This window comes from Corythoichthys intestinalis, chromosome 6 (genome assembly GCF_030265065.1).
Source record: "Corythoichthys intestinalis isolate RoL2023-P3 chromosome 6, ASM3026506v1, whole genome shotgun sequence".
Lineage (NCBI taxonomy): Eukaryota > Metazoa > Chordata > Actinopteri > Syngnathiformes > Syngnathidae > Corythoichthys > Corythoichthys intestinalis.
This window is the reverse complement of record NC_080400.1, coordinates 55,919,221-55,943,716: the sequence shown is the minus strand read 5'-3', so window position 1 is coordinate 55,943,716 and position 24,496 is coordinate 55,919,221. Positions and strand designations below refer to the sequence as shown.

At 38.2% G+C, this 24,496-nt stretch overlaps 2 protein-coding genes across 2 annotated transcripts; one reads left to right on the top strand and one right to left on the bottom strand.

Moving 5' to 3' along the window:
• The first annotated feature begins 766 nt into the window (after nt 1-766).
• On the top strand, nt 767-2,521 carry LOC130917443 (sarcolipin). Its single transcript, XM_057838845.1, has 2 exons — nt 767-921; nt 1,043-2,521. The coding sequence occupies exon 2, from the start codon at nt 1,146-1,148 to the stop codon at nt 1,239-1,241; it is 96 nt and encodes a 31-aa protein (XP_057694828.1). The 5' UTR covers nt 767-921; nt 1,043-1,145; the 3' UTR covers nt 1,242-2,521.
• A 2,950-nt stretch (nt 2,522-5,471) lies between these two features.
• On the bottom strand, nt 5,472-21,468 carry kbtbd3 (kelch repeat and BTB (POZ) domain containing 3). Its single transcript, XM_057838830.1, has 10 exons — nt 21,309-21,468; nt 17,919-18,121; nt 17,651-17,816; nt 16,380-16,562; nt 14,297-14,470; nt 13,900-14,187; nt 11,190-11,432; nt 10,807-11,097; nt 5,922-6,071; nt 5,472-5,769 (listed from the first exon to the last, which is right to left on the bottom strand). Exons 1-10 carry the CDS (start codon nt 21,375-21,377, stop codon nt 5,647-5,649), a joined length of 1,890 nt encoding a protein of 629 aa, XP_057694813.1. The 5' UTR covers nt 21,378-21,468; the 3' UTR covers nt 5,472-5,646.
• Between the last annotated feature and the right edge of the window lie 3,028 nt (nt 21,469-24,496).

Below are 24,496 nucleotides of genomic sequence, written 5' to 3'. Positions count from 1 at the left end.
AAAGGGGGAAATGTAAGTCCCTTATACAAACCTACGCCCTTGATGGTGAGGTAGATCCACACTGGTGCTTTGATGCTGGACGCTGTTCAAAACATTCCACTTCCAAGCATATACGTATATAGGCGCATCCAGGAGTTCACACAACCAAATACAGCACAGAAAATCCCGGAGTCTCATCTAGGTCGAGCTGAATCCATTTTTGGAGATTCCGTGGGTTCCTCTGGTTTAATTTGGCAGTTCAGAACTTTGTCCACTTCAACCGCAATTCATGGTGTTCTGTCTAAACCGGACGTCCGTAGCAGAAAATGTCAAAGATATTCGCTCAGGAAAATTTTCTATAAGACACTGTGGAGTGGATCTTTTGTGTGTCCATGAAGCACATGTCAGCATGATAAATTGAAGCTTCAGTTGGACTCCAATCTAAAAGCCTCCAATGTTACGTTTTATAAAGCTGAGTGCATAATTCATCTTGTACATAGCCCCCTGATACTGTTACACATTCCTTTAACCGAGAGACAACGCATGCATTGTATTTGGAGCAATTGTAATCCTCATTGTATCTGCAATAATGGGTTAAAAATAACCCAGACAGAGAGAGACTTTCTATGTTATGCATAGTAGAGACTCCAGTGGACAAGATCATGGACAATAACACACTTGATTGGTTTGTTCATTTAAAAGTGTGTATGACATCATGATGTTTGCGTGTCAACTATGGGGCGGTCCAACGGGGTTGACTACTTTATTGGCAGACCCGGCCCCCGATGAGGGCAGAAAGCTGAAGATAGACAGAGTGAGAGAAGTAAACTAAAGAAGTGGCTGGATAGACATTTTCCGACTGAAGACAAGCTGCTTTTTCGGAGCTCAAGGCAAATATCCTACATGACCTCCGGTTCATGTTGAGAACAGAGGGGGGAACAGGTAATACACCACTCGAAGCCCAAAGTGATGCATTTTGCACTCTCTTAAGTTTGAGTAAATTTGATCAGGATTTATCGCACAGTGGAGAAGCACTCTACTTTATATGACTTTCTTCTTTCAGGTGTGGGATCAGACGGGAGCAATTCTTCTCCCACTTCAACATCTTCTATTTCATCATCCGTCCTTTGGACTCCAACAGTCGTTGGTCCCTTCCGAACGCTGCCATGGATCGCTCGGTGCAGGAACTTTTCCTCAACTTTATGATTGTCTTAATCACTGTGCTTTTGATGTGGCTGCTGGTAAAAACATATCAGGACTAAGATGTGGATCGGAACCATTCCTCCAATCTCCTGTTGGAGGAGATGGGAGATGTTTTATGATGTCTGCATGGGTTCTGCTGCTATTTTAGAACACATGTCACTGATGTAATGTGGGAAGATTGATGATTTTGATGCCGTTACCATGTCAGAGGTATACTGTTCTGGAATTATAAGATGACGTGAACCCTTTTAGCACTCAGATATGAAAACTTTAAAAGGGAGTCCCAGGAGGGCGGGGAAGCTAAATGAAAATTTAGAAAGCACACATGCATCTTGTTCCTTCTTTACACTGTGCAAATCCATCATGTGCGTGTTTTCAAAATATTTTATGTCATCAATAACCAGATGACAATTTAAGCACTCACCCATGCTTTTATGTCTCTCTCTGTATGTCATACTTTACAGTTGTGTATTTAGGCTTCTCTTAAAATAAATTAAAAAAGTTATTGCTGACTACTTGCTCAGTAAATTCACTATTCGGTTGACTAAGATGTCTTTAAAGCTAAAGTTTTTGTTCCAGGGTGATGGTTTTATGACAGTCTTATGGTGCCACTTGTTACCATATACCATAACTAGCAATTGATGAGACAACTGGAACATTAACTGAAGAAATAATTTACACAGAACCTGAATTTTGATTGTTATTGTTTGTTTGTATTATTGATCGATTGTGTATCACAAAAGTGAGTACACCCCTCACATTTCTGCAGATATTTAACTATATCTTTCCATGTCATCAACACTGACAAAATTACACTATGAAATAATGAAAAGTAGTCTGTGTGCAGCTTATATAATAGAGTTAATTTATTTTCCCCTCAAAATATAGCCATTAATTTCTAAACCCCTGGCAACAAAAGTGAGTACACGGTACACAAGAAAGCCCGCCCGTCTCATCAGACCATAGGACATGGTTTCAGTAATCCTTGTGCTTTGTTGACATGCCTTCAGCAAACTGTTTGCGGGCTTTCTTGTGTATCGTCTTCAGAAGAGGCTTCCTCCTGGGGTGACAGCCATGCACACCAATTTGATGTTGAGGGTGGCGTATGTTCTGAGCACTAACAGGCTGACCCCCCACCTCTTCAATCTCTGCAGCAATGCTGACAGCACTCCTGTAATGAGTCATATTGCATTTTAGAGGGAAAATGACAAGCAGTACTCAATTTAGACATTTAGGAAGGTACGTATTTACTAAGGGGTGTGCTCACTTTTGTTGCCAGGGGTTTAGATATTAATGGCTATATTTTGAGTTGATTTGAGGGGGAAATAAATTGACTATTATACAAGCTGCACACAGACTACTTTTCATTGTGTCAAACTGTCATTTTGTCAGTGTTGTCCCATTAAAAGATATACTTAAATATCCACAGAAATGCGAGGGGTGTACTCACTTTTGTGATACACTGTACATTTGCAGCGCTGCAATGCATGTTGGACGACAACAGTGTTGACAGCAGGTGGCAGCAGAGGTTCACTCTCTCCCACAAGGGAACACTGATGGCCAAATGAAGCTTTTTGAAGCAATGAAGCTTTTCAGCCACTTGGTTATCAGCTTCATGGTGGTTCAAAGCTTCATGGTGGTTCAATTGGTCTCATAATGGCGCTGTCAAATAAAGTGTTGGTGGTTAATATCTTTTGGTGTAAATATCCCATAAAACAGTGAGGACGGCTGCAGTTTATAGTCCAGTGCAGTTTATCTATGAACAAATGCCGTTTTTGTGTCAAATTTGGTGGGTGGTGGCTTATAGTCAGGTGCGCCTTATATTCCAAAAATTACGGTATACCGGTATATTTCCATTTATTCATATAATCACAATTTGTTCATTTCACTTGGTCCGTTCATTTCCATATTGTTTGTCTTATTCACTGGGTGGCTGTGACCTGTGACTGTATATGGATAAGATATGACTGGGAGCTCTCAGCTTCTTTCCTGTAGCAAAGCCATCATTGCTGATAAGTTATTGTGGTCCTGGTAGACAGCTGCGCAGGGAGTTTCCACCTCGGTGTGAGTCACGCTTGTGAACTTACGGAGTTAATGTGTAGGCTGACATCAGCTTTCCTATTTGCATATGCATAATAAAGAGTGTATACTGTAATAGTGAGAAACCGGGACCGAATCTTCTTGAAGATACCTTTGGGGCACTTGAAAACTGAGGTCCAGGTCCTGCATTTTAATACTTCATTTCTTAATAAATGTGTCCAGGATTGTGTGTTGTCATCTTCATCATTTAAGAGAATTTAAAAACACCTGTCAAGAAGAGTGCGTCTCCGGCTGTCTTTGCCACGACTTTTTCAATTCACTGTACATGCAGCACACAAAAGGAGGTTCATCATCAATGATTTGTTTGATTGAATAAGAAAGCAGTTGGAAGAAACTACTTAAGACCACTTTCACACACTCCGAAACACCGGGAATATCGCGGGATTTAACCGTGCAGCAGTTGTATGGGAAAACAATTTCCCGGGTCGACTGACATGGAGATTACGCGGACATTTCACGGGTCGCGTCTTAGTATTATGTCCGGGACTTGCGATTGTGTATGTACTGGTGTTTTTGCCACTATACATAATATAACAATTCTTATTTTGCGAGCGCAACAATATATAGCAGTATTTCATAACATTATTAGGATGGCCCCTGACGGTATTTTGCAGGACACTCAGCCTTATTAACAGCACGCGGACGTCGTTGAGCAGAGTTGCAGTAGGAATGAAGAAGTAGGTAGAAGGTTCGGTCGTGTGCAGGCAAGCGAGTTATTGCTCTGTCACATTCAAGAACTGCTCGAATTTCTAGCTATCAGCCATGTTGCTATCCACGACAATGTGTTGGAATAAAATGCAGGGGGAGGATTGACCGTCAACATGTACTGTATGAATATAATGGAAAGGATACTTTCGTGTATGTCGACACGTCACGAGTCTAATTAAATGATGTACAGTAGAAACGCTGGGGGCCACATTATCGCGCACAGCAAGGTGGCTGATGGATGTCATTCCGAGAAGTTCTCCAACGCAAGACGAGCAATACCTCGCTCGCCCACACGCAACCGAGAACCTTCGTTGAGACGCACACGGAAGTCTTGGTGGCGGTCATGGTTGTTAAAAAGGACCATTTCGAAATCCAAACTGAGCCCTGGACAATATTCTGACCCACATGAAGACCCTAGTATGAGTCGTGGTAAAAATAAGAAAAAATAAAAAAAGCGAAGATAGCTCAAAGACAAGACAATACAGTGAAAGCTATTTTTCGTTCAGATTTACTTTCACCGGGGATGAGACGAAACCTACTTCATCATCTTTCACGTTCCATCAAATTTCACACTGAGTAAATATGAATACTGAGAAATTAAATTATAATTAAACATACTGTACAGAAAATCATTTTTGGAACATTTGTAGTTTGTGGTGTGCCGCAAGATTTTTTCCAACGTCAAAACGTGCCGTGACTCAGAATAGGTTGAAAAACATTGATTTAAGTAATCGATTAATCTCAATTTGTTTGAATAATCGAGTAATCAGATTAGGAACATTTAATGTGTTGCAAAATAAATTTTAGGAGGTGTAAAAAAAAGGCTTGCTAAGATTGCACTTTCAAAAGAGCATTAAATGCAAATAAAGAATAAAATTCCCCAAGTGTTTTTTCAAACTATGCAGAATTGTACTTTCATTTCACAAGAGCAATAATTAAAATTCCTGAGCCCAGTCTCAAACAGTATAAAAAAATAATAAATGAGGATCCAAGTACGACAAAAGAACAATTGGCTAACTTGCACAGCAAAAGTCTGCTAGCTTAAATGCTTTTAAAGTGCTGAGATTTTTTTTTTTTTTTTTTACAATGCTCTTAACAAATAGTTCAAACATATTTTCACAAAAATTAAATTCTACATATACTTCTGAACTAAATTCCGAATAGATAAACAAACTTAGCTAAAGGAAAAAAAAAAAAAAAAATCCGGGCCACATTCCTTCCTTTATCATGCTAGTTAGATTCACTGACGGCTGTAAAGTGTCTATATGTGAGTGTGAATGATTGTCAAACTCGGCCCTTCTGACAACCAGTCGGGGGATAGCTGCTAAAGGCTCCAGCTGACCTCAGACCTTCAGAAATAAGGTTAATCGGGACACATTCGATAAATTAAAATACAATAAATGAACTGTATACTATAAGGCGGATAACATTAAGGAAGGATGGACTATTCTTCTGCTTAATATTGTTTCTTCATAGCAGGGACTATCTTGTTTTTTATTTATGATGCATGTACAGTACAAATGGATTACATAATATCTTGAAAGCAGGGAAAGGTGAAGATGATCTTTTGGAATCGATAATCGACAATTTTCTTACATCATCAATGAAGAACATACTCTTCATGAGGTTGTATAGTCTGCTTGCAGCCAGTCAGCATCATTCTATGTCACTCCATGGGTTTGTGTGCCTGTTGAAGCTGATGACTTGACAGTGGAATTCTGTCAGAGCTCTGGGCATTGGCGCTGCTTCTTCCCATTGACTCCTGTCGCTGTGGTATACCTATGTAGAAAAACAAATTAAACATACAAAATAAATCCATCCAAACACTTTCTTAAAACTGCCAAATGTGAAAGGTTGCTATCTCACCCCTTTGTGAAAAAAGAGGCTAAAGTCACCAATTCAAAGGTAAAGTAGACATTTCACGATTTTACCTGGACTTCATCTGTAATCTCATCAGGGGAATAGTCTCCACCTAAGATGTAAATTTTGTCTTTCACACCAACTGCTCCAGCATTGAACCCTGCACACTCAAATGAGCCTTCTCCTTTCCACACACCTGTCTCTGGGCAGAAACTGTACACCTGTAAGATAAAAATGCGCGAAAGATCAAGACATGCATGCGAGAAAAAAAAATAGTTGTTTATGTAATCAGTATTTATTAGTATTTAAAAGCACAGGTCGGTTACATTTATTTGACAAACTTTTGGACAAAAACGTACTTCTAAGGGTAGCTTTACCACCCCATACTATTTACTTTCACTTGAGTAGATTTGTGAAGAAGTAACACTACTCTTTTACTCCGATACTTTGGGCTACACTCGAGTCGTTTCATTTTCACTCTTTATTCCATTTATAAGATTTAACTTTTATTTTTGCCAGAGGTGCCCACTGGCGCTACCAGTTTCACAAACGAGACATCACAACAATGACACTATGTAACGCATAATTTGTTCCAAGGTTCTAAGTGGTATTTCCTAGTTTGTTTTGTCATATTCACATATAAAAACACTTTTGTTTCCCAAAAGGTTTGGGTTTGTTGTCACGACTTGAAATTCTATTTTCCAGTTTTCTTTATTGTTGTAGGTTTTACTGTTTTTATATAAATATACTGTGTGGACATTTTCCTCCTTATTTTATAGTCTTATTTTTACCTGAAACACAAAGAAATGACATTCAACGTGAATGTTGTCGGCAAAACTAGGACATAAATCAGACTGTTTAAACATATAGCCTCTTCTTTTAGCAAAACCAAACTTTTACCTTTTTAGTAGCTCTTTTTTTTTTCGTTTGGAACCAAGCAACACAAATAAAATGATTACAAGCCAGGAACAAAATTGCATTTTTTTCATGTAAAATGGTGTAATCACATGACTCCATTATAGCAATCAGACGTAAAAATACAGTCATGTGACCACACACAAGTTTGCAGTAGAAAGTCTGATGATCATGCCAGCCTATTCAATCATATTGCATCTTTAAAGCAAGGGAATGGCGACGGTAGGGACATGACAGGATGCTCAAATTGTCCCCACCAACTTTTAAGCAACCTTATTTGCATTATATAATAAGTTCATTTATAAAGGTAATTTAGATTGTCTTCCCATATGTTTTAACGACAGTATAGCGTACCACACGAATGATATTTTTAGACCGTACATCGCCATTTTAACCCGGAAGTGGGTCAACATAGACACGCCCTCGCATACATCTCGTGTTACTACACCTTTTTCTGCTGGTAATCTTTCATAAAAAGAACATGCCGAGTGAACACTGCTGCTATGGAACTTATAGAAATGACTCTAGACATTACGACATATGAAAGATGTTTTCTTCATAAGTTTCCCAAAGCCAAAAACTGGGAGGAAAAATTGTGAAGAATCGATCAACTTGTGCAGACGTCAAAAGACCAGCTTAACGCCAGCAAGGTGAAGCCATTCACCTTCATATGCAGTAAACATTTTGTTGGGCGCCATGGTCCCCCAAAGAGGTAAGCCATTTTGATATTTTTACCTACTTTTTAGCATGGTATTTTGCTGTGCTGCTTCTGTCTGACAGTGAATGACCTGAAAAAAAATGGATATGGTATCTGACTGCCACTGTTGTTACCTTTTCTGTTGTTAAAAATTACGAAGGGGGAAGTGTAAATAAAATGATAGAATTATGATTTGTTGTTAATTAAAAAATTGTTCGTTGGCTGTCACTAAGTCGCATTTGCGATTGCTACACAAAAATAGCAATGTAAATTACCCCCAAGAACGGTCAGAGACGTAAGACAACCAGAGGATATAATATATAAGAAAGACAGGGCATATTGTGTTAAAGGATATATTGTTGAAACAGGAGAATGTCATTGTCAGTGGTGGCGCGCAGCGATGCCACGGGTGGCGCGTGTGACCTCGGGGAACATGCTTTTTTTTTTTTTGCCGTACTAGAATAAAGTGTACTTGCACATCCACTCAGTGGGTGGCAGTGGCGCTCTCATTTTCAAAGTGCCTGCAGTATTTTTGAAGTAATCAAGAGCACACGGAAGAGACTCATGGAGAGCTGTGCGCTGTTTTCGAAAGCCGTTTTCCGGCCGGGCTCACGCAGCGACCCACTGTCTTCTCCGGTTCTCACGTGTCCGCCCGAGAAGTGCCATTTTCGGCTTGGGATCGTCACGATGACTGCCCTCACCTATGGTTCTTCCTCGGCCGCCGAGAATGTGCTTTTTTCGGACCGTTTGCCTTTTGGCTTTGACATTTACTACAGTGGTAGACGAGAAAAGACCGCTGTTTACTGTCTCTAAAAATGATTATAGCGGACAGCCGGAATTAAGACGCCACTTAAAGACATTAGACCCCAATCTCATTGATAAGCCGCTTGGTTGTTTTTCAGCGAAAACGTGCCGAATATTGCCAACAATCGTCCCACTTTGTCAGTGTTATATCAGTAAACCAGTGAGCACTGTTAGCATGCTCAGTGCAATATAACCCCACATCATTGCAAACTGGAGGTGATACTGGGAGCAGCGAAAATAAAAACTGTCCTTCTGTCCAAAAAAACTTTTTTTTTTTTTTTTTTCTTCTTCTATTCAGTTTTGTTTTTTCGGTCAAATTTTTGGGCATATTGTCCTCATGAGTTAATGTTTCTAATCAATTTGAATTTGTTATTATTTACTGATTTTATTTTTCAGTATCAAATGGTCAAAAATGTACCTTGAGTGTATTTTTACAGTTTGGATATGACTTTTTTTTTTTTTTTTAAATTCAGGCAAATTGATGCGCGTTAAGTCTTTTTTGTTACAAACGAAACAATGTTAATAAAGTTATACTTTATAAGTTGATCTCTGTTATTTTCTCTAATAGAAAAAAAAGGATACAATGTGAGGCAGAGGTGTACTTATAATAGTAATATTATAGACAAATGATACTATTTACAGTGGCGGCAGAGTTTGGGGGGGCGCGAAACATTTACGTCTTCCTATGGGGGGGGGGGGGGGGAACAGAAAATAATTGAGAAGCACTGTTTTAACTGAACATTAAATGTTCTTCTGCATCTTTACCAGTGAATTTGGCACCAGGGACATCATTTTCAGACAGAATTGATAGGTTTAGCTCAGTAAACATCTCGTTCATACACTAATTCCATGCATTTACTATTAGGGGAGGTTGACCCGCCAAGCAACAATTGCTAACGTCATGAATATTAATGAGCAAAAGTATTGCTTGCGGTACGCCATTGACCATCATTAAGTGAATTACTGTATTTTCATTATGTTCAGACTTAAATTTACCCCTTTTCACTTGCTGAATGTGCCAGTCCATTTTTTCCCTCTCAAATGCACATTTGATTGGCTGATGACTTGCCCACCGCCCCCTCGACAACATGCCACCTCCGCCGCCCAATTCAAAAAGGAGGGGTATAAGAAGTTTTTTTTTCAGCCAGCAGCAGCAGCAGGCACTGTAAGTAATGTAAAAGACATCAATGTTGTGGAGGTGGGAAACACACCACTAATTTTGTTACTGAAAGTCCCACCTGCATCAGTTATCATAACATTAAACTGTGTGAACTTGCTAACCTGCAAAACTCGCGTAGAAAGCTGCTTTGAGAGACGTGTTCTCCTGTATGTGTTTTCTACTGTTAATGTTAATTAAACCAAATGCCTGACCTATTAGTGCATTTCATTAATTAATAAAAAATTATTTAATTTCTATATTTTTTTATTTATAACTATTCTTATTTGCACCATATGCAGACATTTTTTCAGATTGTCATACAATTATCATAATTAAGGTAAAAAGTTTAATTACGGTAATCCCAATTTAGATTTTTTGCTCAGCCCACTGATGCACTTTAGAGATGCTTGTGGACAAAAGCAGTATTGATTTTTGATCATCCCTGTCCTGACTGATGTTTTTTCAGTTATATTTATTGAGACAGACAATGTTGAGTAGTCTTAAGACAATGTTCAAATATTGCAATTTAAATTTGCTAATAAAATCCAGACATTTATTCTGGATGTTTTGAAAACGTTTCTTAAGTAGTTTTTGAAAACAAAGGTTTAAATCAAACGGTGTATCACCTGAGCCAATACACTTGAAAGTTAGTAAAAGTCACTTCAGATTTATTTTTCATTGATCTTTCAGCCTATTAATTTATTAGGTTCCTATTTGTGAGCAATGTAGCCCTGACCTCTGTTCACTCAATCTGTTTGGTCTTATTAATGTCCCATCCCCAGTAAAAAGTGTACATGCAGGTTATGGTGTTATATCGTCCCTACCAATGTTGACACCAACCCTATGCCCTTGCTTTAAAGAACCGTATAAAAATACAATTTCACCTGAAATGATACGATAGAGTCAACATTACTGGAAAGTGTGTATTTCAACCTCTCTCTCAGATTTTATTTGGCATCGATAAACCATGAATAACCGAAGATATGATTGGTTTGATTTCATGGTAGGAAGTTTTTTCTCGACAAAAGGGCAGTCATGCTCTTTGGATGGCTAATGTTTCATTTCTGTTCATTTTTGTAGACGGAATTCGACAATTTTATTTTTATTTTTTGGCCTAATATGGTCATGTAGTAGGTCATAAAGGCAGTTCTTATAGATGGCGGTGTGCTGACAAAAAAAAAAAAAAAATGTCTAAAAAAAATCATGCATTGTAAGCAGTTACTTACGACATGAGTAATCTTTTCAACGAATACTTGTTTTTGAGTATTTTTTGGGGATGACTAATTTCACTTTGACGTGGGCAGTATTATTTTAAAGAAACGAAATTCTTACTTGAGTAAAGCTTTTGGCTACACTATCCAACTCTGTTTAAAAGGCACACCTTGTAAGTGGACAGGTCGCATAGGTGCAGTGTTTTATGAATTGACACTGCCTTGACGAGTGTCGCATGGAAAAACTGGCCAAACTCTGCCACCAGTCGACACCACTGGTCCTGTTGGGCATCATAGCTGAAGAAACAGTCCAATGAGGGGTTGAATGACTCTGTTATTTCCACCTCTGATCCCAGGGTGTAGATAATACTGCCACAAGCACTGGCTTCAGGATAGAAGATGGCAGTGGGCAGGGGACTGACCGACACCCAGTTCTCAGCCAACGGGTTGTAATATTCCACCTGAACATAAAATATGACGCATTGGCTACCAGTGTTCTGACACAGAATCCCACAGTTAGAGTCACTCATACAAAAAAAGTATGCAAAAGCACCTCCAGTAGACTAGGAGCAGTCCCTCTGGATCCCTTCGTCCGCCCCCCAATGACATACACTCGGTCCAGACAGACCACTGCTGTGTGCATGGTTCGAGGTTTCAGCATCGCCGGAGCAGGTGTGCAGGTTCTTGTTACAGGCGAGAAGCACCACACCAAATCGGTAGCATCATGGAAAGACTCTGCCACATGGATGCGTACAGCCCGGCAACAGTTTCCAAGGCAACCGCCCGTGACAAACATCTTGTGAGCAAAAAAGGTAAGAGGGAGGATAAATGTGATTATATTTAGACAACTGCTTTACTGATTGTATTGCAACGTTTTGACTGTAGTTTGTCATTTTGGTTGTTGAATCACACAAAAACTACAGAATCAGTTGCACTAATTTATTGTTGGGTGATACGTGACAAAAAGAACCAGTTAGGATTCGGATCTCAGATAGTAAGAACAGCCAATTCATTTCTTCCAGCACAATCTCAAAACTCATTTTAGGAGGTGGGAGCCTTCTAAACTTCGGTGAAGAAGCCATGCAAGATTCAGCAGAAAGTTCATAAGTGAAAAAGGCAACACAACTGTGGGGAGTTTTGATTTTCACTTAAATTTTTCAAACATTGTCACAGTTTCCACTGACTTGGTTGATTTCTATTTTCTTTCATTCACTGATTTTTTTATGGCACTTTGTCAGTTGACCTATGTGTCAGGTATAACTGCATAGACGTGGAAGTGGACCTGACTGGCCTGGGCCCCAGGAAAATCTGGAATGAAAAAAATGTTTTTATGTTTTTCAATTTAAATGAATTGGGACCTCCATTTAAGCCCAGTCATGGATTATTTAAAGTATATTGATAACATAAATTCAGAGAATAAACTTTAAAATCACAGCTCTCAAACAATTTGGCCATTCTGGGGCCACCTCCTAAAAGGTGCAAAATGGTTTAGTCCAATGACAGTGACCTTACTGACCTGGAATAAGTGAATACAGTACAGTAAGTTTTTTGGCCTCGTGTTAGCCAAAAGTAACAATATTATAGCGTACTAAATAACAAGACCAAACTTCCGCTGTTGTTTTTGTCGAACTTTAATAGTAACACAGCATAGAACACGGCTACTACTCCAAAAGCAGGTGACTGTGCGCCGGATCCAGCGTCAGCCCGCCAGGTTCACATAGCAATCCGGTCGGCCGGGATCATCAATCTGACAGTCCAAATGATAGGTTACGCACTGGTCCGTGGCAGACCGTGCCGACCAGACGTGTTAAAAATCTGAAATTTAACGGTCAACGTGTGACGTCACAACAGCCCGCACTCTGAAGGCGGGCATCCGCTTCTGCACTAAACAGGAGAACACGCAGGATTCAGGACACATCCTCTCAGCGTACGGAAATTTTTATGGTAAGTGCTTTATTCAAAGTCAAAATTGCGTTTTGTAGTCACTTCTTGACTGCTAAACAAGCAATTCAATCGAGCGTTAATAAAATGGCCGGGGTATTCAAGTGATCTGCCAGGTCTGCAGCTTAAGTAATTCAAAATTTGTTGCAAAACAACATATGAAGGGAGAAAGCATTTACTCTATGTTGCTATAAATGTTTCAATGTTTGAATACTATTATTCAAACTGAGCCCCTCCTCCTGGTGTTTGTGTATTTGCTTTTTCTGAAGACGGTAGACAAGAAAGCCCCCAAACATTTTGCTGAAGACATGTCAACAAAGCACATGGATTACTGAAACCATGTCCTATGGTCTGATGAGACGGGCGGGCTTTCTTGTGTACCGTCTTCAGAAGAGGCTTCCTCCTGGGGTGACAGCCATGCACACCAATTTGATGTAGAGTGCGGCATAAAGTTTTAGCATTAACAGGCTGACCCCCCACCTCTTCAATCTCTGCAGCAATGCTGACAGCACTCCTGTAACGAGTAACAAGACATTTTAGAGGGAAAATGACAAGCAATACTCAATTTGGACATTTAGGGATGTACGTTTTTTCAAAGGGGTGTACTCACTTTTGTTGCCAGGGGTTTAGATATTAATGGCTATATTTTGAGCTTTTTTGAGGGGAAAATAAATTAACTCTATTATATAAGCTACACACGGACTACTTTTCATTGTGTCAAAGTGTCATTTTGTCAGTGTTGTCCCATGAAAAGATATACTTAAATAACTGCAGAAATGCGAGGGGTGTACTCACTTTTGTGATACACTGTATATATCATATCTGTAATGCATAATCAGATTACTATTTAAAAGTAAGCGTAGCAACACTGATCTCAAATTTGCATAATCCACTCCAAACAGCTGATGTTTATATGTTCACGTGACCTTTATAAATACCCCAATACCCCACCCTTTTCTTTTTTCCTTCACATTGAGAGTGTACAGGACACACCATTTGGTGCTAAGACCCTGTTACTGAGCACCATCAACGCTGCCAGGCACAAGTGGCCATGGAATTGGTAAATGTGAATTTACCATGTAAAAGTCTCTGCTTGCTAGTCTGCTCTTAGTTGTGATGTTTGATCAAACATCTTGTCTGTGGATTCTCTCCACTTTTTAACATGGATAAACGAAGAGAAATTGGAATCATTAATAAACCTTGTTGATAAGTTGCCAACATACTGTATTTTCCAGATAAATTTGCCAAAGCCGTTTTATTGGATTTCATTAAGTTGTGTAGGAGTCGCGGCTGTGTAAACAAGCATTTCTGTGATCACATACCTTCTCAGCATAGCTAGTCAGATAGGAGCCTGGTGGATCTGGCACTGTGCTCATTCCATCCCCTTGGTCCATTCCAAGTTCTTTCCACTTGTCTGTTTCCAGACAGTAGCAGAAAGAGTGGCAGATCACACCGTTCTCCTCCGTCTTGTGGATATAAATGTAGCTCTCCGTGGTGGCGGGCCTGGCATCAGTGAAAAGCCCACTGTGCTGACTCTGTTTGCCCTGAGCTTCTGAGATGAGAGCCATACAGGAATGATTGGTGCTCAGCAGATCTGAATCATGAAGAGTCTTACAGAGAAGAATGGGGAAAATAATGGTGATGAACTTAGATTAAAATACAACATTGTCACTACCTCACACACTGTAAAAGATCTCATAACCTTTTATGTGTGAATACCTTTAGTGAATGTGGAGGTAGATGATGAAGTCTTATTAAAGAGAACAATTTGGGTAGCAGCTTTTGTCTTCCAGGAAGATCTTGGCGGGTCCACTTCAGAAGTGACTTGACCACTGCCTCCTCACTGGTTACACAGAGGTCATCTGACCTTAGGCATTCTTCCAACACATTCACCTACAAAGACAATGATGCAAAGGAAATTGTTTATTTATGCATGTAATCACTGCAAATCATTGAATATATAAATAAAGTCAGGTGCATACAGTAAACATTATGAACATAATTTTCACATGCAATCTATTGTAATTTGTACACGGCTCAACGGCATTGGATGCAAATACTCTCCACTTAAAGCTGCAGTATGTTGTTAAAGCACATCTTGTTCGTACCATTTCAAATCCATTGTTTTAGTGTTTAGAGCCAAAAAGCTGACAACGGGCTGATCCCAGAATGACAATTAGTGGCTTTCTTTCTTTCAGTCGTGAAGATTGAGTTATTCACAATTATCTATACACAGAGCTTGCTTGCTTAAACTACAGTACCTATCACAGATGTACATCATATTTACATAACCTCTTCCAGAGCACCGAGTAACAGTTGAGACTAGAGAAAGACTTATATACAGTATGCCCAAGGGCGTAGTTTTCAGGATGCTCAGATTGTCCCTACCAACATTTAAGCAACCTTATTTGCATTATATAATGAGTTCCGTTATATAGGTCATTTAGATTGTCTTACCATACAGTGTTATGAAAAAGTATGTGACCCTTTTGGAATTTCTCACATTTCTGCATGAAATCACCATCAAATGTGATCTGATCTTTGTCCAAATCACACAAATAAAAAAAAGTGTCTGCTTTAACTAAAACCACCCAAACATTTATAGGTTTTCATATTTTAATGAGGATAGTATGCAAACAATGACAGAAATGTCAATGTGCAGCAAAGTCATATCTGGGAAAGAGCAATCAATCTAATAATGAGTGAGGATCAAAGTTAAATTAAGTTTAAGGAAAACTGTATTCCTGTCAATTTGTACAGTTTGCCCATATTATGTATGGGATTTTGTATCTTTTTAACAATACAGCATAAATTAAAAAGTCACGAAAGTAAACAAACAAACAAACAAAAAACATACCGTACTGTCTACAAGGACAACGCGAACTTTGTTAGGATTTTCAGCGGTTTATTTGCAATCGAGAGAACGAACACAAGTACCGTAAACCGTAGCCGATGCTAGCAAAACAAAAGCAATACAACAGCCTTCCCGCTCCCGCCAACCCGTCCACTCTCCCTTCCTTCCCTGTCACCAGTCAGTTATGTGGTGTTTTTAGGGACAGCATGTAAAACACAACACTCCACACATCAACATTGCAACCTAAAGTATACATGCAACTCGATTTATTACAATACATATAAAAAGCATGTTATCAAAATAGTTCTCGATCAATTTACTAAACGATTAGTTTTTGATTAATCAATTCATTGTTGCACCTTTAAGTGAAATAAAATCTCGTTCTGCGAAATTATGCTTTGCTCATGCATGTATTTACGTATTTGTTGTGTTCTTTGCCGAAAGCACGTCCACGTTGCAGCGAGTGGATTTTATGATATATAAAGTCGCTTTAAAACAGTAGTAATATAGACAGTTTGTCAAGAAATAAATCCTACAAGCCCACCGATCAACACATTCTGTTCTACACTCAGCATTGTCATCTAGCAGCAAAGTGACAAAAGTTACGTTCTGCCACTTTCGTGTTGAGCACAACATCCCATTCTCTGCAGCTGACCACTCAACAGACCTGGTGAAAACTACGTTTCCAGAACCAACAACTGCTACGGTATGAATTTTTTGTTTTACAAACGAATTTCTAGTAGTAAATAAGGAATATGACATTTTACTAACAGTGTGTGTTGCAATCACATTTAATATTGTGTTAAAATTTAATTTAAAAAATTATGAACTGTATAACAAAGTCACATTAATGTGTATTACACACACGGATGCGTACACACACCCACATACACTTCAACTTTAGATGTGTCGAGGTTTTATTTATATATTAAGGTTGACGAGTAGCACCTGCATGTCCAGGAAGTCATGGGTGTTGGCAAAGTCTTGGAAGTTCTGAACCACAAAGTCGGTGGCACTTTGGAGGAGGGAGATTGAGCCATAAGCCTCGGCAAGTGCCAAGAGTGACAAGCAGTTACCAAGATTTATCGTTCCTAACAAGTAGTCACTGCAGGCTCTCGACAGAACAGACACCTTGGGACACAACACCAAGAAACAGGAATTACATGAAACCAATATAGCAGAAGATTATAGTTGTCCAATAATGGCTTTTTAACCGATATCCTAATGTTGTCCAACTCCATAATCCGATACAGATATCAAACCGATACTGATGTATGCGGTTGTGTTATTATTGCTAATTGTATTGTGATGCCCCACTTGATGCTTTATACTATAATGATAACTGTAACAACTTCAAAATTTTCCAAATAAAATAAACATTCCGTGAAAAATAAGAGGACAACTTCAACTGAAGATGTTCAAAATTAAATAAAGGGAATAACACAAATAAATCATGTTTACACTAGTTACCCCAAACAGCCAATAGGTGGCGACCAAAGCATTACAAATACAAGCTGGCAATGCCAAGGCAATGACAATTCCCAAGATGCATTTTGCGGGGCTTTTGCACAGGTTTTTAATTATAATTGAGTGTTCTATCACTTTTCTTAGTCACTATTTCTTCCTGGTTACACATTAGTTACACAAATGTTTTTAATTAATTATTGTTAATCAATAGTTCATTTTATTTGTGCACCATGCGCGATTAGGGTCTTTTCCTATGTTAAAAAAATCAAGCATCCACTACAGATGATAAATGTCAACATAACAAGCCTATACACCATGCTTGGCTATGACCAGCCCTTGCCCAAAATTACATTCTCACTCATAACATAGTAGAGCAGCAAACATATGAATGCATGCCAGAAATTGTCCTTACCTGTAATTAGTTAAAATGCTGTTAATATTGTATAACTCTATAGAACATGACAAAATTTGGCTTACTACAGTCTTTTGCAGAAATGATAACACAAGAAAATGCACTAGTACTTAGTAAAGTCTTGTGATGGAAAATGAAAGCCCATTTGTTTCCTGGGGCAACTACTAAGTCATGTTGTACAGCTTTGAAGCACTGAATTGAAATCTGTTAGGGAGCAGCAACGGCATAATTTTAGGTTGCATGAGGTAAAATAATTATGTAATTTTGTACTTTATATTTAGAGCAGCCTATTCGAGAGGAATAAAAGATAATATGTGTCTGAGGAAACATGTTACATTACCTGCAAAAATGAGGCAAGCTGGAACAGTGAGTCTACATTTTCATCCGTGATAAGAATCTCGCCAGAGTAGGCAAAATCCAGAAAGGATTCCACCACATCTGGAAACTGGTTACACAATGTGACTGAACCATCATCACGTTCTCGCATAGCAGCCTCAAACATGGCCCTAATGTAAAAACATAAAAAGTTACACAATAGATAGCTGCCCCCCCCCCCCCCCCCCCCCCAAATTGTATCCAATTTAGATTTTCTGCAAAATGAGACAAACCTGAAGAAATCACTGCATGCTGCAAGAACACAGCGATGACAAGGAAAAATGTGATCCTGGACTTTTATGGTAAAGTCAAATAGCAGACCTTGCTCCCGGAAAGATCTAAGCACACCCAACAATTGAATCCCATGTGAATTGGACACCTGCAGCAGCATATGGCGCTGTCGGACCTCTCTATTTGGCTCTTTCACCTCAGCCATCTTGATCACAACAAAAAAAGAGGAAAGTATCGAATGTAATTTTTTTATTACTATTATTATTATTATTATTATTATTCAACCCTCACAGCTGTACTGCTGTGGGGGTCGAATAATTTTGAACAGAACTGTTCATATTGATTGATTCATTCATTTTCCGAGTCGCTTATCCTCACGAGTGTTGTGGGGGTGCTGGAACCAATCCCAGCTAACTATTGGAAGTAGGTAGGACACATCCTGAATCGCCAGTTGCAGCAACCGCACATGCTATTTGCTTGTTTTATCCAGTTACCTACTGAAAACTTTCAACAGTGTTGTTTTCGTTAATGATGACGACAAAGACAATATTTTGTCATCAAACACTTATTTCATGAGGATGACAAGAGGATAACAAGCTAAAAATGTGTCTCACATAAAAAAAAAAAAAAAACCAAATTTCGTCTGACGAGAACAAGACGAAAATTCTCAATAGTTTCCATCATTTAAGTGACATTTAAGTGTAGTTAGCCTGCATCGTAGCAGTGTCTGGTCGTTTCACTCATGTGACTCAGTGCAGTGTCCTCTCCAGTCTCCAGGCTTGCACACACAGTAAGATTTGTTTTCTTATCTTGGCTAGAGAGTAGATGCAATGTTGCCTTAGCCTTTAAAGGTCTGTGCTGAGTGAGCATCACACAGTAATTGTAACTCGTAACGTTAGCATAGCATTTAGGATTAGGCTAACGCTAACAGCGAGCGTCCTCTTAAACTCTTGGACAACTTTTTTTACTTACAGTTCGTGGCATCCAGGTGGGTATAATTAATTGAAAATGATGTACTGTTTTCCTGCGGAGTCTGTATTATCACAAAGTTGCCATTGTCCTTGTAGACAGACTCTATAATATGTCCTTGTCTGTCAATGTTTATTCGAAATAGTTGGAAACCTTTATTAATTTATTTTTGGAGTAAATTTTTTTATTTTACAAACGAAAACATTTTTAGCAAACTTCGACTAAAACTAGATTTAATTAGTCTTCGTCAACAAAAACTAGACGAAGACAAACACATTTTGCGATGACTAAAATAGGACTAAGATAAGAGGTGGGTAGTAACGCGTTACATGTACTCTGTTACATTTACTTAAGTAACTTTTTTAGAAAAATGTACTTATAATAGTGGTTTTACTAAGCTATACTTTTTACTTTTACTTGAGTAGATTTGTGAAGAAAAAATGCAAATTTTACTCCGCTAATTTGAGCTACACAGGAGTCGTAACATTTTTCCTCTTTATTCTACATATTAGATTGATTTCTTTTCCAACGATGCCAAGAGTAGCTCTACCAATTTCACCAGTGAAACATCGCAACAATAACCACATGTATACAATATACTAATCAGATGCAAGCTTGCCGTTCTATGATTTCGCCAACCTGTTCAATCACCTGGCGTCTTTAAAGCACCGTAAAAATTGAAGTATTTGACATAGAGCACTGCCTTCAACATGACTCGAAAGTGCGGATTTTAAGCTCTCTACCAGTCTTTATTTGGCACCGATTGACCAAGGAAAACCGGAGATGTGATCCTTTTAATTCCATGATAGTAAAGATGAAAGAACTACAGTTTTCATAATTCAAACTAGGAACTATTTTCTCCACGAGAGGTCACTCATGCTCTTTGGACAAATAATGCTACATTTGTGTCAGATTTTTTCTCTTGCTGGAATTCAATGATTTGTTTTTCTCTCTCACTGTTTACGTCTTCGCCGTGTAGTATAGCATTATTTTACGCCATATTCTTGTTGACTATGTGGCAGCTATGCGCTCCTCTGACGTCGGCCGGTTTGTCCAGCTGCTTCCCCGGCAAACTAGCTCTCCTGCCCGCAGCGCGGGAACAACGAGCTGTAACTTGCTCGCCGCGGGGCGGGTTGCCGATCGGCGAAGACAATCGACAACCCCGCCGCCATGTGATATGATCCTGTGTAGTTTTGTGTGATTTTTCACTTCAAAAGCAAAGAAAAAGACTTTGAAACATCACTCGGTTCGGGTTAGCATGTCGGCTAGCTGTCACGCCTCCTGGTTTGTTTACGCTCTCCGAAGCCGGGGCAGGGAAATTACAAAAGTCGGATTAACTCCGGTGGCATAAAATATAGTGTGGGAGGTGCAAGAAGTGGTAAGTTTTGACCATTCTGGAGTAATTTTGCAATGTCGTACTGAATAAATGCATTTTTAATATTTCATATTCCATTTAGCACAAGACTGTTATTTGTCATGACCATACCATTTATTTAGCAATTGGGGAAAAATAGTTCGATAAAAAGAATATCCTGTAAAAATATTGGAGTAGAGAGACTGAAACTGTGACATTTTGCGGCTCTCTTCATCGTATTTTCCTCGTTCTGAATAATTCCCCCTCAATGGGCTGAATTCTGAATCAGATGAAGCCATGACCCTGCCGACGTCATCCTCCTGTTGGGGACGCTAGAGTCCTATTATGGTAGGCGTGGCTAAACGGCAGAATAAAAGACTAATTTCTCATCATCTCTGCTTTGCCAAATTGTTGTATATAGTCCAATCGTCTCAAAATATGATTCTAATTAACACAATAATGCTATTTAAGACCTTTTTTATCCTTTCGTAAGCACTTTAGTGTGGTTATCTAATGGGTTATTGTACAGTATCATTTTAACAACAGTTCATATAGATAACTTTGTACTGAGAGAAAAAAAATACAATTTTTTAAACAAATAAAATCGAACAAATTTGTAAGCAGTTACTCACAATGTTACTCATTACATGGGCGTTCTTTCCACCAAATACTTTTTTACTTGTACTTGAGTACATTTTTTGGATGACTAGTTTTACTTTTACTTGAGGAATATTATTTTTGAAGTAACGCTACTCCTACTTGAGTACAATTTCTGGCTACTCTACCCACCTCTGACTAAGATTAATAAGTATTATCGCCCAAAAGACTAAGACAAAAATTAAAAGGGCTACCAAAACAGCACTGAGTAGGACTGTACAGTAAGTAGTAGGCTATGTGTCATATTAACCTTATTGAAACCGTGTCCACTGGGTATATCCGAATATAAAAACTATCCTTTCGGTTTAAATAACGTGTCGCTCACAAACGTTTGACCTGGTAGTGGTACAGGTAGCACAGGTTCGACTACAGTCAGTGGTAAGCACCATGGATAGCTCTCTCTCGTACTTACAGGAAGCGTAGAATCCAACGAAGACTCGGAAATATAGTGGTTTACTAAATTGTCGCCACGCAATGCCATACTCTATCATTATTTGTAATGTTGTATAACCAACACATTAACGTAAAACCCATAGTTTCAAACGAATTTCTGTTTTATCCGGACATGTAGGGTTTTGATTGCGCGGAAGTAGGCGCAGTGACTGATGGGAACTGTAGTTCTAATAAGTAGTGCTTTAAAAAACCCTAAGATATTTCCGAATTCAGTACGTGTCAGAGGTGTTCTGATGACAGAACAGAAAACTTTTCCTTCGGTGAGAGAAGAAATATACAAAACATAAAAAAAATATATATATATATATATATATATATATATATATATATATATATATATATATATATATATATATATATATATATATATATATACACACACACACACACACACACACACACACACACACACACACACACACACATATATATATATATATATATATATATTGTAAATGTAAACAAAGTGATGTTAAGTAGTGAACTTCAGCTTTTTACATTTTAATCTTAATGGAATATTATATATGCTATTGTTAATATATACTAGACTGAATACGATACTATACTATATATTAAATACCATTGCTGTCGTAATTTCATTCTACCACAAGTATACTCAAAAAAGGGGAAATCATATCATCGTCACATGAATGATTTAAAAATGTTGACGCAATCCGATATTTCGCCGCTTCATGTCGCTGTCTTACCGGGAAGTGCAGCGTATGAGTGGAGCTGTTCAAGGCCATTGAATCTGAACATGCGAATGCTAGATTGTAGCGTTGTGCAGTGTGTTTTAAAGCTGTTTTGTCGAGGCGAAGTCTGCAAATTCTAGTAACAAGAAGTAATAACGAAAATGTGTTTCCCCACAATAAATAACATCTTTTTTTTTTTTTTTTTTTGCTGAAATGCTTTCGTTTCTATACATAAGAAGCTGACTTCATTAACACTGTCCTATAAACGGACACAGGAGGTCATAAATTGGCGGCATAAGTAATTGGCGGCCATCTTGCGTCGGGGGATTTCTATGGCAAGAGTGATTGTTTTGCGCCAAATAGAGTACTGTACTCTTACCTCGCTAAATTTTTGGCGGATTTATTCGATTAATAACAAACCCTATTAACGTGGCTATGATTCAAGATGGATGTTGAAAAAAAAAAAAAAAAAGGGAAAAAAAACATTATTTTTGACTATGCATTTAATTTACTGCATCGCTAATATTTATGGAACGTAGATATCTACTGTATGTACATAAGTACTGCACTTGGTAAACATCAAGTCAGTATTGACTGACCTTTATAAATTCTTATTCCACGAGATCATTCATTTAACTTGCAAGTATAGCTAACCAAGGGTCACCACCAGGTGAAAGGGCCAGAACGGTCAGGAACGCAGTTCCGGTATAAGATTCAGGGCCAGAACGCAGTTCCGGTATAAGATTCAGGGCCGGAATGCTGTTCCAGTACACGGTGCTTTGATTCAGAAAATATGACAGCAACTGTCAAAACGCTATGTAAAAAAAATAATAATAATAAATGCTAAGGTGCCACACATGCATTTAATCTCCAAGAAGAAAACAATCTACCAACAACAGATTCACGTACACAAGTGTTAACAACAAGCATAATGAAGTACTTGTGTATCTGTTTCCACCGATATTTATTGTTTATTTTATTCCACGGACGGCATGGAGGTTTCCGCAGCTGCTGCAGTTATCAGAGTCTGACGATGATGAGTCACGTCAATGTGCGAATGCACGCAGCAAAGCAAAACGCCTGGACTCGTTTATCCGTTCAGTGGGTGACATACTGACATGTGATCAGCAGAGATAGTTAGCTCTGATTGGTTCAAATGTGCATGTTTTCTGGAACAGCAAAAAAAAAAAAAAGTTGTTGAATTGATGCGACAAAAAAAAGGGCAAAATATCAAATGGATCAAATCTTTAAGAGCAACGAAAGAGTTGAGGAGGCATATTTATCATATTTAGTTTTATTTGCTCTGATGGGGAGGTTCAGAACATCTTAGCTGTCAATGTGCACTTTGGACTTATATTTGTTCATTAATGTTAGGCTACTTTTTAATTTCCATATGGTTTGAAAAAGTCATTGCGCGATCTTCCAAATATATTCCATTTCACTCTGCATAATATAAGTCATTTGTACTTATTTTTCTGAATGTATGTTACTTATATCTTTATTATTAAAAAAGAAAATAAAATATTGACATCAACTTCAATTTTAATATACAACCTATCTTAAGTGGTTAAAATTGAGATTTGGCATTTAGTAAGTGAGGAAATGAGGGAAAATAAAAATTAGAAGATGGAGGTTGGAGTTATTGTTGTTTTTGTTAACTTTTATTTTGCAAATCATTGAAAAAATACAATTTTGAATTAAAAGTAAATATATAAAACTTCTGGCTCCGTGGCGACCTTCACGTCGGGGAGCTCCGGCAAGAAATTCTAGCCACTTTCACCCCTGGTCACCACAGAATTGGAGGAGTCCCACCCTTCATTTTTTTTTATGAATCACATAGAAATAACTAAACCATGCAGTTTCTGAGTAAATTTACGTCTCCTGAGATCAAATTACAAAAAAAAAAAAAAAAAAAAAAAAAAAAGAAACAAACTAAGTGGAAATAGTGCTATGTAATCTATAATATATCTATAATCTATAATGTATCTAATAATATTTCTAAGAATAACAAACAAGTCTGGAGTACACCTTAAATGCAGTTTATGTTTGGTCATAACCTTAATGACCAAAACTAATCTCAAATACCATTCAATTGTAATTTTAATTTTTTTGTTGTTGTTGTTGTTTTATTGGTTGCATTGCTTCCTCTTTGTGAGAACATTTGTTTTAATAAACATAACATTTTAAATCATATTCATAAACATGTTTAAAATAGGATGATTTGCAAAAGGTGTGTCCCACAACATGAAGAAAGGAGAAAGTAGTGAATCACATGGTAAACAGGACTTCACATTATCAAACATTCTTCATATTTTTATAAAATGGTCAAATTGAATGTCTGATTCTACAACTCTGTTATGCACATTAAGACTGATCCCTGTAACTGCAGCTGCCTTGAACAAATGGCCTGGCTGATCTGTTTGTTTTGAATTGTTTTTGTTGGTGTATGCCTCCT

Excerpts from the sequence above, each read along its gene's own strand:
- LOC130917443 (XM_057838845.1), top strand. The coding sequence starts at position 1,146 with ATGGATCGCTCGGTGCAGGAACTTTTCCTCAACTTTATGATTGTCTTA.
- kbtbd3 (XM_057838830.1), bottom strand. The coding sequence starts at position 21,377 with ATGGCATTGCGTGGCGACAATTTAGTAAACCACTATATTTCCGAGTCT. Across the intron at positions 17,817-17,918 it reads GCATGCAGTGATTTCTTCAG|GGCCATGTTTGAGGCTGCTA; the intron begins GTTTGTCTCATT and ends TTTTTACATTAG. Across the intron at positions 6,072-10,806 it reads GCGACCTGTCCACTTACAAG|GTGTACAGTTTCTGCCCAGA; the intron begins GTGTGCCTTTTA and ends TTTATCTTACAG.